The following is an 18,629-nucleotide window of genomic DNA, read 5'->3' on the forward strand; positions in this document are numbered from 1 at the left end:
TTTTTTTTTTTTAATTTTATTTTATTATATTGTGTTAATCACCATACAGTACATCCCCAGATTCCGATGTAAAGTTTGATGCTTCATTAGTTGCGTATAACACCCAGTGCACCATGCAATACGTGCCCTCCCTACTACCCATCACCAGGCTATCCCCTTCCCCCACCCCCTCCCCTCTGAAGTCCTCAGTTTGCCTCTCACAGTCCATAGTCTCTCATGTTTCATTCCCCCCTCTGATTACCCCCCTTTTCTTTATCCCTTTCTTCCCCTACCGATCCTCTGTCTTCTGTCCTTCCTTTGTTTTGAACTGTCTTTATGGCATAAACATTGCCTGTGAAACCATGCCTCTGTGGCTTTAGGGATGTTCTCTGGTTGTTTCATTTTGAATGTACTGTTTTCAAAGAGCCTGTAAATTCCTCAAGGACATGATTTGTTCATTCTGTTCTGTGCTTCTTACGTTGTGTCTAGCATAGTGAGAAACAAAACACTCAGTCAAGTATCTGTGAGGGTGTATGCCATGTGCCAGGCATGGCTTGTTATGGGGGATGCTATTGCTATAAACCTAGATCCAGAAAAATTACTGTCACACTAGCTAAACAGTAAAACATAGCTGACACCTTAATACAAGGAAAGGTCTGCCAAAATGTGATAAATTCTGTATGTTCATATCAAGGGTAAAATACATGATTCTTTAAATTTCAAATAAACTCAATTTAAATATTAAAAATTTTCCTTCTCATCAATCCTGTCTGTATATTTTGCCTATGGTTTTTATTTCCTATTTGGTGTCTATGTCTTTCCCAGGTCTGCATATTCTTTGTTTCACATTGTACAATTCTCTATTTTGAGTGCATATAAAAAGTGTCAGACATTCTAGTGATCACACTATGATCATTTTATGTATAAACTCTCCTGCCCAAAAGTAGCTATCCTGCTATTTTAAAACAAAAGCGAGTTTGCCCTATGAAGGAGCTTAGGAAAAGGCCCTCATTCCACCATCTTTACTTCTCCCATCATTTTATGTGATCAGAATAAGTGGTAAGGGTAGTAAGTCATACAGTTCATCCAGGTGCTTTGTGATAATAGCACATCCTGTAAGCAAACATAGGAAGTAAGACTTTCTACATTATAGGGGAATGTTGAGGAATCTCATAGATTTACTGTAAAAACACAAAAAAGTCATTTCATTTTAACAATTCTTCGAAATTCCCTTTCAAATAAGTAGTTTCTCCTGCAAATTTTGAATTTCCTGTGCTGATTTTACCAGTTTTCAATTTGTTCATCCTTGCATAAAGATAACACATTTCAGGTTTTTCCTTGGTTGTTCAGCTAAAATGCCCATTGTTTATTAGGTTATTATTTCCTTAGTCATTTGTGCTTTGTTCATTGCATAGATCCCTTTATTTCCATTAAATTTCAAATCATCAGGGCTTTAAAATTATGTGTGCCAAATATAAGAGTTGCTTCCTGCTTATTTTCTCTCCCAACTCATCTATAATTGCTATTGATTAATTTTAATAATTAATATCTTTATTTTCCACTTAAAAAGTCTTAAAACTATAGCCCTTAGAATATAGCAGGATCAAGAATCACATTATAGTAACTTTATTTTTCTAAGGATGCATTATTCAAAATGAACATATCATGGTATGGAATCTATGAACATAACTAATCCTTTAAATTAATATGAAATTATATTTTTAATAGTAAATGAGGTATAAAAGATCCACAGATTCTAAACTACTTTGAAATAATTTGATGACCAATAACTGCAGTTTGGCTAGTAAATAAAAACAACATTTATCTATTTTTTGAACTGCTACCTAAAACATAGCACAGTAAAGCACAGTAATACTCTGTTAGCAATAGTTTGTCAGATATCATCATCATCATTATTGTTATTATTATTGCCTGCTTTGTGCCAGGAACTGAGACAGACACTGGGCTGGTGAAGGTAAAGGAGAACATTGCTATAGACTGAATATTTGTGTCCCCCCAAAATAATTTATATGTTTAATCCTGACCCCCACTGTGACAATATTAGGAGGTAGAGATTTTGGTAAATGATTAGTTGGTAAGGGCCCAGCCTTCAGGAATGGAATTAGTGATCTTATAAAACAGATCCAGGAGAGATTCCTCCCTTTCCACCAGGTGAGGTTACAGTTTGAAGGCTACAGTAAGGAAGCTGCTACCAACCAGGCATCACCTAGGACTTCACAGTCTCCAGAACTGTGAAATTAATGTTTGTTGTTTTAAGCCATTAAGCTTATGATATTTTTGTTATATCTGCCTGGAGCCGACCAAGACAAACATTTAACTAAGAATAACCTTAACATGTTCTAAAGGAAAAGCAGTAATTGTACTTAAGAACATTAAGAATTTACAACTAGATGAAGTCCATAGTAATCACCAAAAAAGCAAACGGAAGCCCAGGAAATGTTAAGCAAGATGAGCAAGGTCATACACCAAGGAAAAGGGAGAGTAGCAATAGAAATTTCTCCCTAATAACTATGGATATCCCTCCCCCTCTACTACATAACACAACTGAATCATTTATTTGCTAACTACTTCCATATTTTCTTAATAAATTTCTGAGGTAGGCAAGATGCGTGGAATGCATTTCTCAACAATTGTTGGAAGGGCACTATTGAAATGCAAAACTTCTAATTGGGTAGTTTTGAATTTTAAATGATATACATAAATGCATCACTATCATCTGCATCATATAACATGTAAATGACATCTTATCATTAAAATATATTCATTGTCAGAGCTCAGTAAAATGAATTTGCTTATTAAAATTATTTAATAAATTTCAAACTATTAGTCTTAGGAAAAAAAGACCATCAAGAAACTTGAGTGTATGATAAATATCCGTATCTAAACCATCTGTCTATCTTCTTCACCATATGTCACTCTATTAATTGCTAATATCACCCTTATTATGCATCATCTCATCTGTAACATTATTCCATGAAACTAAGAAGGCATCAATAACAGCTACAGACAAACACCTGCTATATTTGTTTCTGGCTGATAAATTTCAGCAGGTTCTGGTTTGCTCTTGGGCAAAATTTTCTAATTGCTTTTGCATAACAGGAAGTCTTCCATCAGGCAAATTTTTCTGGTTACAATCAGCACATCACTATCTTTTTAAACTGTTTGTTATAATTAACTAAGTCTCCCCATAACATTTGCTCAAAATGTTTATTTAGCGGTATCATATGCACAAAAATATAGGCATAATGGTCACTGGACTAAACAATGTGAAGAAGAGTAAAATATGAGTAGGAAACTGACACATATGTGAAAGAATTTTGAAAACTTTAAGACCCCCAAAGCCCTTAATAAATATTCGCTAATGAAGGTCATGGCTCTTCGGTTTGGCCAGAGCAATTATCACAGTTCATTTGATAGATTTTTCCTTTGTCTATGAAGAAAGGAATTGAACCTCATTATGATCCTTCCATTTAAAATCAAAGGTAATAGATGGATAAACCATATTGGCAACTGTCTTCTTCTTGGCAATATTCAAAAGAGATCTAATAAAAATTTAAGCACTATAGAAGAGTTGATTATTTTGTTCTTTCTAAGGTGGTTTTGGTTGAAGGGGCAAGTCTATTGCACATAAAATGGTGAGGAATCACTACCAAGAAGAATAGAATTAAATGCTAAATTGTGTGGTAAAGATAGTAAATGTGAAGTGGGGCTAAAGAAGGGGGGATAAGGATATTTGAAAATAGGAAAGAAGTTTTGGAGGACTTGAGAGGTAAGTAAGACTTTGAAAGGTGGGTGGGCAGAATATGGTTAATATGTATGCTTTTATTCAGGACAAGTCACAAATATAGAAAAATTAGGACAGTGATTCTGTTCAGTATTGAGATGCTGAGATAAACTTCTGGTGCGAATTAAAAAACTAACTGGATGGAGACAAATCATGGGTGATTTTGGAAATCAAATGAGTTAACTATTAATGTGGCACTTCTATCCGTTAAGTGTTTGTGCTTCAGCCCGTATTCTTGGTGCTTTTATATAGATTACCTCATTGCATCCTCACACAAATTCTTAACTTCCTATGGAGTAGGTCCTAATATACTGGAACTCTCCTTTACAGATAAGAAATCTGATAATTATGAAGAGAGTTTATTACTTAAGTAGAAGGTCAAAGATTTGAACTGGCATACTCTGATACCTGAGTTCACATTCTTGATTGTCTCATTTTACTGGTACAGTATGAAGTTGAGAAATAAAATGGGGTCTTTGAATATTATTGGGACATAACAAATGTGAGATTTTGATGGGATTAGTCTGCCCTCAATACGTATGATAAATTATAGTCCAAACAAAAACATATGAGTCAGTTGTAGTATATATACTATAGAATGGTGATGGAGGAATGAAGGCTTTGGGATGCTTCCAAAAAAACTTAAGGGACGAGTTACATAACACAACCCTTCCTAACTTACCTCACTTTATATTGTTTTATATATGTAGCTAACCAAACTGGAATGCCCATCCTCCCCCACCTTGTTCCCCAGATATGCCAATTCACTTTGTGATATCACTCGTGACATATCCTCTGTATCTGGAATACTTTCCAACTTCCTATGTTGAAATCCAAAACAATTCCCAAGTTCTGCTCTTCTGTCTCAAGGTCTGACCATCTCCAAACATGGAAATAATCTTCCTCATCTGAATTTTGCAGAGAATTGTACCTCTCTTGTAAACAAAATAGTCTACTATATATTACCTAGTTTTGAGTTTATGCCTTATAAATAACACAAAATAACTAAAACCATTACACGCTGTGTATCCCACATAGTATTAATTTGGCATCCCTACTGATGTTCATTAATGTTTGTGGAATCCAAAATAAGTAATTATATTAATAAGTGCATAACAAATAATTGAATAATTAATTGAATGATGGAATTAAAAGGTGACTCCCGATTTTTACCAGTTTCCAGTACTTTTGTCTTTCTTTTGTCTTCTTTTCTAATCCTCTCTTACTCACCCCTTATATTACTCTCATGAGTGGATCATGCCCTTGTGCCTTGACAGATAAAAACCAGTTATTTGGGCCATCCAAATAAATATTGATTGAAAATTAGTCAAAAATTTTGTTAATATATAAATATTAACTCTCTTATATACTTCCTGCTCAACAAATTATCAATCTCCAACAAATGATGTTTCTTTGAACATCACGAATATGTAAAATAAACATTCTACATATTATTCAAGACCATAAATCTGCTTATTTGCATAAACTCCAGCTTTTGGATATCTACTGCATTTCCAACAAAAGAATAATTGTATCCATAACTGTAAACTGGCAAATATCTCATATGCATATCCCGTTTAGGGAATAAAAATTATTGTCTGGGTATGTGTAAAATCCATTAATATTAATTTCTAAATTGCTCTTTCTTTTAATTCATAATTTGTTATTTGTGTGAACTTTCAGTCCCTTTAAAATCACCATTTGATTCCTCAACCATGCAATACATAGACAGCAGCTATATTAATAACCTCTCAAAGGTGCAGTGCACTGATACTGCTATTTATGCTGCTGTCTGGGAAAAAGCATATTTATTCTGTCCAAGCACCCATGAGACATGAAAACTATTCTTTGTTCAGACTCACTGTGGATAGTCATTTTAAAACTTCAATTACTATTTCAGCATGCTCCTTCCATTACTATTTCCAGCCCCACAGCCAGTAATTTCTAATAGTCAAATGTACTTTATAAACTGTACACACATATGCCTGCATGCAAGGAATGTAAAGCTATGTATAAATGATTGATTAGTGTCTGCAGAAAAGATGTAAAATTTAGATGAAATAATATCAATAGATGAATCTTGAACATGCACATTTTATGACTCCCAGCTAATATACATATGTTGATATATATCATCATGTATCTTGGAATCAAAGAAAATTAATCATACATTAATTTTCAACAAATATTTCTTGAGATTGAAGCCAGTACAGAGCTGCTCTTTGTTCTATAGGGTTTGTAAAACATAACAAAATAATGTAACATTATTTCTGCCTTTGAACAATTTACAATCATAATAAATATGATGCATTTTTTTATTGAAATGAGAGTCTTGAAAGAAAAAAGATGGTTTATAGTCTCAATCTTACTTCATGTAGAACTTAAATTCCATGATCGGGCCAATAACTTTTCTTCTTTTGTGAGGTTTTGTTTCTGCATTAACATTAATCTTTTTTTTTTCTTGAATCTGCTATTTTTTCCATTCTTTTTTTGCCATCGAAAAACACACACATCTAATTTATGAAAAACTGAAGCAGGATACTTGGATCACACCATTTGAAACCATAATTTTCACTATGGTGTCCTTTACAACTATAATTTGTCTTGAGTGGAGGACACCATAAAAAAATCAACTTTATACAATCTACTGTTCTATTCATTGCCAGAACACTGATGAAAGTTACTTCCACAATACCTATCACTCAGTGTCTACTTTATAAAAAACAAAACAAAACAAAACAAAAAAAACAATGCAAGGCATTTCAGACCTCAAAGCCAGAAAAAAGTTTGTTTTTTCTGTGTCATTGTTATACTTGTATTTCACAGACAACGGTTTTTGTGTAAACTGCTCCGTTTGCTCGGCAGCTGTCATATTTAAGTCTAACATTCTTAAAAGTTGTCTACTAACTTGTATATAAACTTGTTTAGAAACATGAAACTATTTTGCCTTATATTATTATCCCCATTTCACTATTTCTTTTTAACGTTATTGCACTATATGTCATTTTCAAAGCCTCTGAAAATGAGATAGGTAATGAGTACACATCTACCTGTAACAGAAAAGTTTTACTTGAACCTGAGAAACATCTAGATTCTCTCTTCCTATCTGGGCTGCCATTGCCAAGTGAGTGGAAGATACCTGTTGCTTCCATTTTATCATTTTCTGTTCTCTCGTTAATGTTCTGAAATCTGGCTTTTCTCCCCATTCTATAAAGTCTTAAGGACTTTGCTATTTTCCAAGTATTTGAGCTTGGGAAAGTGACTATTACTCTTTATGTCTTACATTTTCATTTCTAAAATGGAGATAATAATGTCTCAATCAGTTTGCTTTCAGGATTAAATAAGACAGTGTATGCAGTGGTTAACACTATCACTGCCACAGAGGAAGTGTCTAAAACTGTTACCAATGATGACAATGTCACTGACAATGTCACAGTAACTGGATAGTCTTCCATAGAACTGCATTTTTCAGTTTCTTCATACTTATAAAAGACTAAGATTTTTCTAATCTCATGGACTCATCTTTGAGCATCATCTTTGGTTCTACCTTGTCACTTTCTTTTTCCATATTAAGATAGTTGTCAAATACTTTCTCTTTGTTCCTTTATAGTAGCTCTCAAATCTGCCCCTTCTCTATTCCCCTGCTAACACCCTTATTACACCTAAGGGGAATCTATAGAGTGTGTTGACTCACTGAAAATATTCCCTGAGGGTGAAGAAGGGCTAATGAAATTTTGAGTACTAAGACACTGAAATATGCCGATGCCATTATTAAAAACAATAACAACAAAGAAGCAATTAAGCAATTAAGAATGCCAGTAAGCCAAAATGAGGCATTTACAAACATAGCTTAATAAAGTTTAGAAAACAGGGGCTTTATTTAAATTATGTGGAAATGTTTAATTTGAAAGATGGTGAGAATAAATCTTATCTGCAATTACTGGTATTATGGGAAGCCAGAGAATCACCAGTACCTTGTATTGCATATTTATATAATTATTACATTGGGAACTCTTTGGGACCCTAAAACAGCAGTTCACATATCAGAGATTTTCAACAAATATTGCTAAGTACCTGGGTTAAGTATTCCCTTAAAGACTGCATTATAACTCAAAAGATTTAACTGAAATGTATGCTCAATGGAACAAAGTTCACATTATTAAATTGTTGTTGAGAGCATTTTCATTTTAAAGGTTTTTCTTTACCTTTACATACAGGCCTATGATCGCTCCAAGCAGCAAAGACTTCAGCTATCCGTTGACAGGTGATGCTCTTAGCGCCTTGTAAGACATAATCTTCATCACAAGAGAATTGCACAGTTGATCCAAGGCTAAAATCGAACAGAGGATTAAAAAAAACAGGATTAGAAAAATACAACATAACAAATAGTCTCCACTTCTACTGGTGATATCCAATAGCTCAAAAAGCTCCATAGTGGCAAAAAGTATCTTTCTACTGGGAAAACAAAATATGAAAATATAACTTGTACAAATATGTAATAAAAGTCATAAACATAGGAATCTATTGTCAGTCAGTAATGTGCAGATGTTGGTAGGCGCTACAGAAAGCTGTCATCAAATTTAATTATCTTGTTATTAGTTGTAGAAGCCAAGGTTAAGTAACTGACTAAATCTCCAATCCTAAGAAGGTGGTAAACATGAAGCAAAAAGTGGTCTTCCTGATTTGAGCCTCAGCACTTATATTCACTGCAGTACTTTTCCAGCATATTTTTATGTGCATTTATTGGATCAGTATTTGCACATCAATTGATCAATAAATATTTAGGGCTGCAAAATTATGTTGATTGTCTTTCATATAAAATTCACTCATCATTTATTACTTGACCTACTGCAATTTGGCTTCCCTTTGTGCTAAAAGTAAAGTTACTAAAATGATCATTTTTTAAAGATTTTATTGATTTGACTGAGAGCACAAGCAGGAGGAATGGGAGAGGGAAAAGCAGGCTCCCCACTGAGCAGGGAGCTCAATGCAGGGCTCGATCCCAGGACCCTGGGATCATGACCTGAGCTGAAGGCAAATGCTTAACTGACTGAGCCACCAAGGCACCCCTAAAATGACCTTTTTTTAGAACATTAATTTCTAAGGGTAATGGATGTTTGCTGAAATTAATAAAATAAAACTTGACCATGCATTTTCTTTCTTAAAATCCTTGAACAGCAACTCACAAGAAAAAAATAATTTTTTTCCTTTATATAGCATATTTCCTTTAAATAGCATATTTCCTTTAATAGTGTATTTCTTTTATACAGCAATTTCCTTTATACAGCATAAAAAGCATTCCAGCAATAAGTCTGGCCAACTTCATCTCATCCCTAACCCAGTGCCACATGTGAAAACTACCTCTAGCAGCTGACAGTTTCTGCACATGCCATGCTGCTTTCTGTCTGCGCTATTCCCCTGACCCCTCTGCCTGAGGGCAGTACCTATATCTTCTCACCCAGCTTTTGTCTAAAAAACTCCCGTGCAGCAACCTGAGCTTGTCAGGCAGACAGATTACATGATCACATTTGTACTGTAAGAAGGTACACCTGGAACAGTATAGAGTACAGTTTAACCTGAAGATTTATTAAGTAATAGGGGTGGGTAAGAAAATAATTCAAATAGTGTAGGCTAATGATCAATAAACTATGTCTTGCAGGCCAGATTGTGTACATGGCCTGTTTTTGTACAGCCCAACATGTAAAAAAAGGTGTTATACTTTCAACCATTTGAAAAATAAAACACAAAAAAAGTCATGAAATGAAAAAATTGTTCCCAATTCAGATTTCAACGTGCATAAAGTTTTATTAGAACACAGGTATACTTTCATTTACATATTATCTATGGCTGTTTTCATACCACAATGCCAGAGTTGAGTAGTTGAAATAGAGACTTTTTGGATAAAAACTATGAAATATTTACTATCTAACCCTTTATAGAAAAAGCTGACCAACCTCTTCTCTAGGCTAAAGATGACAAAAATCCTGAACAAGCCATGACAAAGAACAGAAAGTCTTAGTGTAGGAGAAAGTCTGTAGGTATTAGAATCTCCTTTTCTCTGGAGGCATTTTTTTTTCACTCACTATTTCCTTTTAAAAAGGTGGGAATGTGAACTGGCACAGTCCCTGTGGAAAACAGTATGGAGATTCCTCAAGAAATTAAAAATAGAACTGCCCTATGACCCAGTGATTCCACTGAGTATTTCACCAAAGAAAATAAAAACACTCTTTCAAAAAGATATATGCAACATAATTTACAATAGCCAAGATATGGAAGCAACCTGAATGCCCATCTGTAAACAAATAGGTAAGGAAGATGTGGTATATATATACAATGGAATATTACACAACCATAAAAAGATGAGACTCTGCCATTTGCAACAACATGGATGGACCTAGACGGTATTATGCTAAGTGAAAAACAAACAACCCCATGAGACCTATAAATACAAAGAACTGATGGATGCCAGAAAGCAGGTGAGTGAGAGGATGGGCAAAATGAGTGAAAGGGAGAGGAGGAGGGAAGATGGCAGAAGAGTGGGGGACCCTCATTTCATCTGGCCCCTTGAATTCAACTAGATATCTATCAAATCATTCTGAACACCTGTGAATTCAACCTGAGATCTAACAAAAGAATTTCTGCAGTTCTACAAATAGAAAATTGACCATTTTTTGCAAGGTAGGAGGTGCGGAGAAATGAATTTGAGGGGTTATATGGGATGATAAACTGCAGGGGAGGGGGCCTTCACAAGCTGGCTAGTGGAAACTGATACAGCAGTGGAGTGCAAAATCGGAACTTTTAGAAGTCTGCTCCTGTGAAGGATATCCCTGCCTGAAAGGTGCTCAGGTGGCAAAGAAGGTCAGAATCCTAGGTGGAACAGTGTGGTCTCAGGATCCCTGGGGTCACAGAAAGAACGGGGATGCCTGAATGCGTCAGAGTTTCCAGGCATTGGAGCAGGGACGACAGCTGCAATCAGTGAGGCCAAGAGTGGGTGTTGTCATTACCATGAACAATGGCTCTATCTGGGGACCACTCTCCAAGCAGGGGCCCAACAAGCAGCAAAACCCCTGCATGACCCTCCTCCTTCCCTGGGGAGGAGTGGTGCAGGTGTGCCCACGATTGGACAACTGTTCCCGGAGCAGGAGTCCAGAAAGCAGCAGGCTGCAGTGAGACCTCCTCCCTCCCCTCAGAAGGCTGGTGCGGGTGTGCACTGCAGGAGTCTGCAGATTTCGGCCGCATAAAAGTGCTTTACTGCTTTTCCCTGACAGTGCACTGAAGAGTGGGGGCCAAGATCATTCAGCTCTGGGGCTGCAGATCTGGGAGCAGCCATTTCTGGGTTTTATTTTCAACATCTAAAGTCGTGTGAAGAGCCTTCAGGGAACAAAAGCCACATGGAGCAACCTGAAGCAGCTTATACGGAGCCTGACCTCTTGGCAAGGGGTGGAGCAACTCCACCCAGGCAAAGACAACTGAGAATCAATGCAACAGGCCCCTCCCGCAGAAGACCAGCAGGAACATCAGTCACATACCAACCTTATGGATCACTCAGAACTGAAAAACTCCTGCAATGGGGGGAAAGAGTATATAGAATTCAAGGTTTTTTTGTTTTTGTTTTTGTTTTTTTTTAATGAGTCTTTCAGTTTAAAATCTTTTTCTTGTTCCTTTTTTTTTTCTTTTCAACTAGTTTCTCATTTTATCAAATCTCTATTTTTAAGTCTTTTTCTTTTATTCTCATTTTTACATTTACATTTTATAGATATAGTCTTCATTTTTGGCTTTCATTGTGTTCAAATACACAGACCAAAATACACCCAGGACCAAGTGGATCACCCTGTTTTGTCCACCTGTGAGATTATATTCTCTCTTTTTTCCTTTTTTTTTTCTTTTCTTTTTTGGTTTCTGACCTATTTGAATTTTTCTAGTGTATATTTTATTTGGGTCATGGTTGATATTTTTGATTTTGTTCTCTTATTCACCTATATTTCTCTGGACAAAATGACTAGAAGGTAAAATTCATGGCAAAAGAAAGAACCAGAGGTAATACTCTCTGCATAGATCTAACTGATATGGATATAAGTAAGATACCAGAAATTGAATTCAGAATAATGATTACAAAGTTACTAGGTGGGCTTAAAAAAATGCATAAAAGACACTAGAGGATCTCTTAGCGCAGAAATAAAATCTAATCAGGCCAAAATTAAAAATGCTGTAAATGAGATGTAGTCTTAAATGGATGCTCTAATAGCTAGGGTAAATGAGGCAGAAGAGAGAATCAGTGACATAGAAGACAAAATGATGGAAAGGAAAGAACCTGAGCAAAAGAGAGAAAAACAACTAATGGCCATGAAGGGAGACTTCGAGAAATCAGCAACACCATAAAGTGAAACAATATTAGAATTACTGGGATCCCAGAGGAAGAAGAGAGAGAGAGAGATAGGGTATATTTGAGCAAATCATAGCTGAGAACTTCTCTAATCTGAGGATGGAAACAGGCAGTCAAGTCCAGGAGGTACAGAGAACCCCTCTCAAAATCAATAAAAATAGATCAACATCCCGAGACATAATAATGAAGCTTGCAAATTTCAGATTAAAGAGAAAATCCTGTAAGCAGCTCAAGACAAAATGTCCTTAACATAGAAGGGTAAGAACATTAGACTGGCAGCAGACATATTCAAACAGACCCGTCAGGCCAGAAAGGGCTGGCATGATATATTCAGGGTACTAAATGAGAAAAACGTGCAGCTTACCAGCAAGGCTGTCATTCAGAACAGAAGGAGAGATAAAGAGCTTGCAGGAAAAACAAAAACTAAAAGAATTTGTGCTCACTTAACCAGCCATGCAAGAAATATTAAAGGGGATCTTGTAAGTGAAGGGAGAGCCAAAAAGTAACACAGACCAGAAAGAAACAGAGAAAATATATGGAAACAGGGACGTTACAGTAATGCAAAGGCACTGAATACTTATTTTTCAATAGTTACTCTGAATGTAAATGGGCTAAATGCTCTAATAAAAAAACACAGGGTATCAGATTGGATAAAAAAATCAAGATTCAACAATATGCTGTCTACAAGAGACTCATTTTAGACCCAAAGACACCTCCAGATTGAAAGTGAGAGGGTGGAAAACTATTTATTACGTTAATGAACAACAAAAGAAAGCTGGGGTGGCAATCCTTATATCAGACAAATTAGATTTTGTACCAAAAACTGTAGTAAGGAAAGAAGAGGGACACTATATCATATTTTGAACAAGAATATTTAACAATTATAAATGTTTATGCTACTAAATTGGGAGCAGCCAATTATATAAACCAATTAATAACAAAATTAAAGAAACACATTGATAATAATACAATAATAGTAGGGGACTTTAACACCCCATTCACAGCAATGGACAGTTCATCAAAGCAGAAGATCAATAAGGAAACAAGGGCTTTGAATGACACACTGGACCAGATGGACCTCAAAGATGATACAGAACATTCCATCCTAAAGCAATAGAATGCACATTCTTCCCAAGTGCACATGGAACATTCTCCAGAATTGGTCACATATTGGTTCACAAATCAGGTCTCAACCCATACCAAAAGACTGGGATTAATTCTCTGCATATTTTCAGAACACAGTGCTTTGAAACGAACTCAATCACAAGAGAAAATTTGGAAAGAACTCAAATACATGGAGGCTAAAGAGCATCCTATTAAAGAATATATGGGTCAACAAGGAAATTAAAGAAGAATTTTAAAAATTCATGGAAACAAATGAAAATGAAAATACAGCAGCAAAGGGATGCAGCAAAGGCAGTCCTAATAGGGAAGTATATAGCAATATAAGCATTCTCAAGAAACAAGAAAGGTCTCAAATATACAACCTAACCTTTCACCTACAGGAGCTAGAGAATGAACAGCAAATAAAGCCTAAACCAGGCACGAGAAGAGAATTAATAAAGGTTAGAGCAGAAATCAATGAAATAGAAACCAAAAGAACACTAGAGCAGATCAACAAAACTAGGAGCTGGTTCTCTGAAAGAATTAATAAGATCAATAAACCCCTAGCCAGACTTACCAAGAAGAAAAGAGAAAGGACCCAAATAAATAAAATCATGAATGAAACAAGAGAGATCACAACCAACAACAAAGAAATACAAACAATTATAAGAACATATTATGAGCAACTATATGCCAACAAATTAGGCAATCTGGAAGAAATGGATCCATTTCTAAAGATGTATAAACTACCAAAAGTCAAACAGGAAGAAGTAGGAAACCTGAACAGACCCATAACCAGTAAGGAAATTGAAGCAGTAAACAAAAATCTTCCAACAAACAAGAGTCCACTGCTGGAGGGCTTTACAGGGGAATTCTACTAAACATGTAAAGAATTAATATCTATTCTTCTGAAGCTGTTTCAAAAAATAGAAAATGGAAGGAAAACTTCCAAACTCTTTCTATGAATCCAACATTACCTTGATCCCCAAACCAGACAAAGACCCCACCAAAAAGGAGAATTATAGACCAATATCCCTGATGAACATATATGTAAAAATTCTCACCAAAATACTAGCCAATAGTATCCAACAGTACATTAAAAGGATTATTCACCCCAACCAACTGGGATTTATTCCTGGGCTGCAAGGATGGTTCAACATCCACAAATCAATCAATGTGTTACACTGCATTAATAAATAAAAGGACAAAAACCATATGATCCTCTCAACAGATGCAGAAAAAGCATTTGACAAAGTACAGCATCCTTTCTTGATCAAAACTCTTTACACTGTAGGGATAGAGGGAATATACCTCAAGATCATAAAAGCCATATACGAAAAGCCCAAAGCGAATGTCATTCTCAATGGGGAAAAACTGAGAGCTTTTCCCCTAAGGTCAGGAACATGATGGGGATGTCCACTATCACCACTGTTGTTCAACATAATACTAGAAGTCCTGGCCTCAGCAATCAGACAGTAAAAAGAAATAAAAAGCATGTGAATCATCAAAGAGGAGGTCAAACTCTCACTCTTCGCAGATGACATGATACTGTATGGAAAACCCAAAAGACTCCACCCCAAAATTGCTAGAACTCATACAGGAATTCAGCAATGTGGCAGGTTATAAAATCAATGGAATTGATGGCATCAATAAATGGAAATCTGTAGCATTTCTATACATTAATAATGAGATGGAAGAAAGAGAAATAAAGGAATTGATCCCATTTACAATTGCACCAAAAGTCACAAGATACCTAGGAATAAACTTAACCAAAGAGATAAAGAATCTGTACTCTAAAAACTACAGAACACTTAGGAAAGAAATTGAAGAAGACACAAAGAGATGGAAAAACATTCCATGTTCATGGATTGAAGAATAAATATTGTTAAATGTCTGTGCTAACCAGAGCAATCTACACATTCAATGTAATCCCTATCAAAATACCATCGACATTTTTCACAGAGCTGGAAAAAATAATCCTAAAATTTGTATGGAACCAGAAAAGACCCTGAATAGCCAAAGGAAAGTTGAAAAAGAAAACTAAAGCTGGTGGCATCACAATGTTGGACTTCAAGCTGTATTATGAAGCTGTAATCATCAAGAGAGTATGGCACTGGCACAAAAACAGACACATAGATCAGTGGAACAGACTAGACAACCCAGAAATGAACCCTCAACTCTATGGTCAACTAATCTTCAACAAAGCAAGAAAGAATATCCAATGGAAAAAGGACAGTCTCTTTAATAAATGGTGTTGGGAAAATTGTACAGCCACATGTAGAAAAATGAAACTGCATCATTTTCTTACACCAGACTCAAAGATAAACTCAAAATGGGTGAAAGACCCAAATGTGAGACAGAATCCATCAAAATCCTAGAGGAGAACACAAGTAGCAACCTCTTAGACCTTGGCTGCAGCAACTTAATGCTAGACGTCTCACGAAAGGAAAGGGAAACAAAAGCAAAAATGAACTATTGGGACCTCATCAAGATAAAAACTTCTTCGCAGCAAAGGAAACAGTCAACAAAACTAAAAGGCAATGTACGGAATAGGAGAAGATACTTGCAAACAACATATCAGATAAAGGGCTAGTATCCAAGATCTATAAAGAACTTACAAACTCAACACCCAAGATACAATCTAGTCAAGAAATGAGCAGAAGACATGAACAGATGTTTCTCCAAAGAAGACATAAAAATAGCCAACGCACACAGGAAAAAAAACGTTCCACATCACTTGGCAACAGGGAAATACAAATCGAAACCACAATGAGATACCACCTCACACTAGTCATAATGGCTAAAACTGACAAGTCAGGAAACAACAAATGTTGGCCAGGATGTGGAGAAAGGGGAGTCCTCTTATACTACTGGTGGGAATGCAAGCTGGTACAGTCAATCTGGAAGAGAGTATGCAGCTTCCTCAAGAAGTTAAAAATAGAGCTACTGTATGACCCAGCAATTACACTACTAGTTATTTACCCCAAAGATACAGATGTAATGAACAAAGGGGCACCTGTACCCCAATGTTTGTAGCAGCAATATCCATAATAGCATAATTGTGGGAAGAGCCAAGATGTGCACCGATGGATGAATAGATAAAGAAGATGTGGTGTATATATATACAATGGAATATTACTTAGCCATCAGAGAGGATGAATACTTACCATTTATATTGATGTGGATGGAACTGGTGGATATTATGCTGAGCAAAATAAGTCAGTCAGAGAAATATCATTATCATATGCTTTCACTCATACAAGGAATATAAGAAACAGCACAGAGGATCATAGGGGAAGGGAGGGGAAACTGAATGGGAAGTCATCAGAGAGGGAGAAAAACCATGAGAGACTCTTAACTATAGGAAACAAACTGTGGTTTGCTGGAGGTGTGGTGGGTGGGGGGATGGGTTAACTGGGTGATGGGCATTAAGGAGGGCACATGATGTGATGAGCACTGGGTGCTGTATACAACTGATGAATTATTAAACTCTACATCTGAAACTAATGATGTAATATATGTTGGCTAATTGAATTTAAATTAAAAAAAATGGGTGAAGGAGAGTGGGAGACATAAACTTCCAGTTATGTGATAGATAATTCACAAGAATAAAAGACAGAGCATAAGGAAAATAGTGAGATAGTTGTCTTAGTATTATATGGTGACAGATAGTAGCTACACTAGAGAAGTTGTACCACTATGTTATACACTGATACTAATGTAACACTGTGTGTCAACCTATATTCAAATACATTTTTAAAAAGTAGTTCTTTTTAAATACAAAACACTCAGAAAATTGTACAAAAGATACACAGCTCAGTGAATTATCATGAATTAAAACCCATACAGTCAAGAAATAAGTGATTAGTGTCTTCTTGAACTTCTTAATGACCCCAACATTTATTTAGACTGCCCTATGCCTGAACGGCCTTACAATTTACCTAATAGCCATTTTTTTGCCCTTTTTTACTTCTTCATTTTAGTCAATAAAAACTCTATCCTTCTAGTTGAAGACCAAAATCCCTGGGCATCATTCTTGCCTCATCTTTTTCTTTTACTTTTCACATCTACTTCGTTGTGCAAATCCTGTTACGAACACTTTCAAAATCAAGAACCTAATATTTCTCACCCCTATGGTGTCACCACATTGATCCAAGCCACCATAATTTCTCATCTATGTTACTGCCAGTAGTCCTTTTGCTGTGTTGTTACTTTCCTGTTTCTACTCTTGACTCCCTACAATCTCTCCTTAAATAGCAACGGTAGCAACCATTTTAGAAGATTGCTCAAATTATGCCTTTCCTCTATGTCAAGTCTTCTAATGCTTCCCCAATTCACTGAGAGTAAAGGCAGTGTCCTGACAATGGCCTATGTGATTTGCCTGCGCTGATTTTCAGAACTCATTTCCCACCACTTTCTTCCTCAATCTCTATCATTTGGCTACACTGGCTTCCTTGCTCTGGCTTGAAAATATTAAACATGTGCTTGCCTCAGGCTTTTTACATTTATTCTTATGTTAGTCTGGGAAACGCTTCCTCTGGGAGTCCACAGCTGCCACATTCTCACATTTTTTTCTTTACATGTAAAATTATCCATAAGGCCCTCTTTGGCTATTATCTATAAACAACTCCTCCTAACCCATAAGTTCCTTCCATGTTATTTCCTGCACACTATCTGGTACATTCTGTATTTGTCTACTCATTGCATCTTTCATTCTACTAAAAAAAAAAAAAAAACTCCAGACACTTACCTATTTTGTTTTCCAACCTGTCAAACATATCCTATTATATAGCATTTTATTAAGTATATATATATTTTTTTGAGAAAGACTGAAAATCTTTACTATATACGTATAATAAAGATAAATATGTATCTTTAATAATGCAGAAAGATGATCTAAAATGCTTTACTCCAGAGATACCATATCCCTATAATTGTACAAATTATTCTTGGGTAAGAAACTCTCTGAAGGTTATTTAAATTGCTTATAACCCACATGCATTCACCTCCTACCATGTGACCCATTTGCTATGTTCCAGAAACAGCGAGGAAAATAACATGATTAGAACAAAGGAAAGGAAGGAGACTAGGGCATGAAATTAAGTTAAGGAAGTGATTAGAGATTAGGGGTCGATCATTTATGATTTTGTAGGCAAAGTAAGGATTTTTATCTTTGAGAGAATTGGACAGTTATTATAGGATTGTGAGGTGAAGGAATGACATTATCTTACTTCATGTTTTAAAGTAATCATATTGGCTGCTAGGTGAAGAATGAACTTTAAAGGAGCAAAGGCAGAAGCAAGGAGTTTGGTTAACAAACTATAGCAGTGATCCCTGCTCTTATGGAGATGATATGAT

The 18,629-nt window shown here is 35.7% G+C and overlaps 1 protein-coding gene across 1 annotated transcript in view; it reads right to left on the bottom strand.

The window, feature by feature from the left end:
- CSMD3 (CUB and Sushi multiple domains 3) overlaps positions 1–18,629 on the bottom strand; it is a 1,149,842-nt gene that overhangs the window by 600,925 nt on the left and 530,288 nt on the right. The window contains 1 exon segment of the mRNA XM_034668518.1: positions 7,990–8,114. Within this exon segment, the coding sequence (XP_034524409.1) occupies positions 7,990–8,114 (125 nt within the window).

The sequence above is a fragment of the Ailuropoda melanoleuca genome, chromosome 9, assembly GCF_002007445.2.
Source record: "Ailuropoda melanoleuca isolate Jingjing chromosome 9, ASM200744v2, whole genome shotgun sequence".
In the NCBI taxonomy this organism is placed as follows: Eukaryota; Metazoa; Chordata; class Mammalia; order Carnivora; family Ursidae; genus Ailuropoda; species Ailuropoda melanoleuca.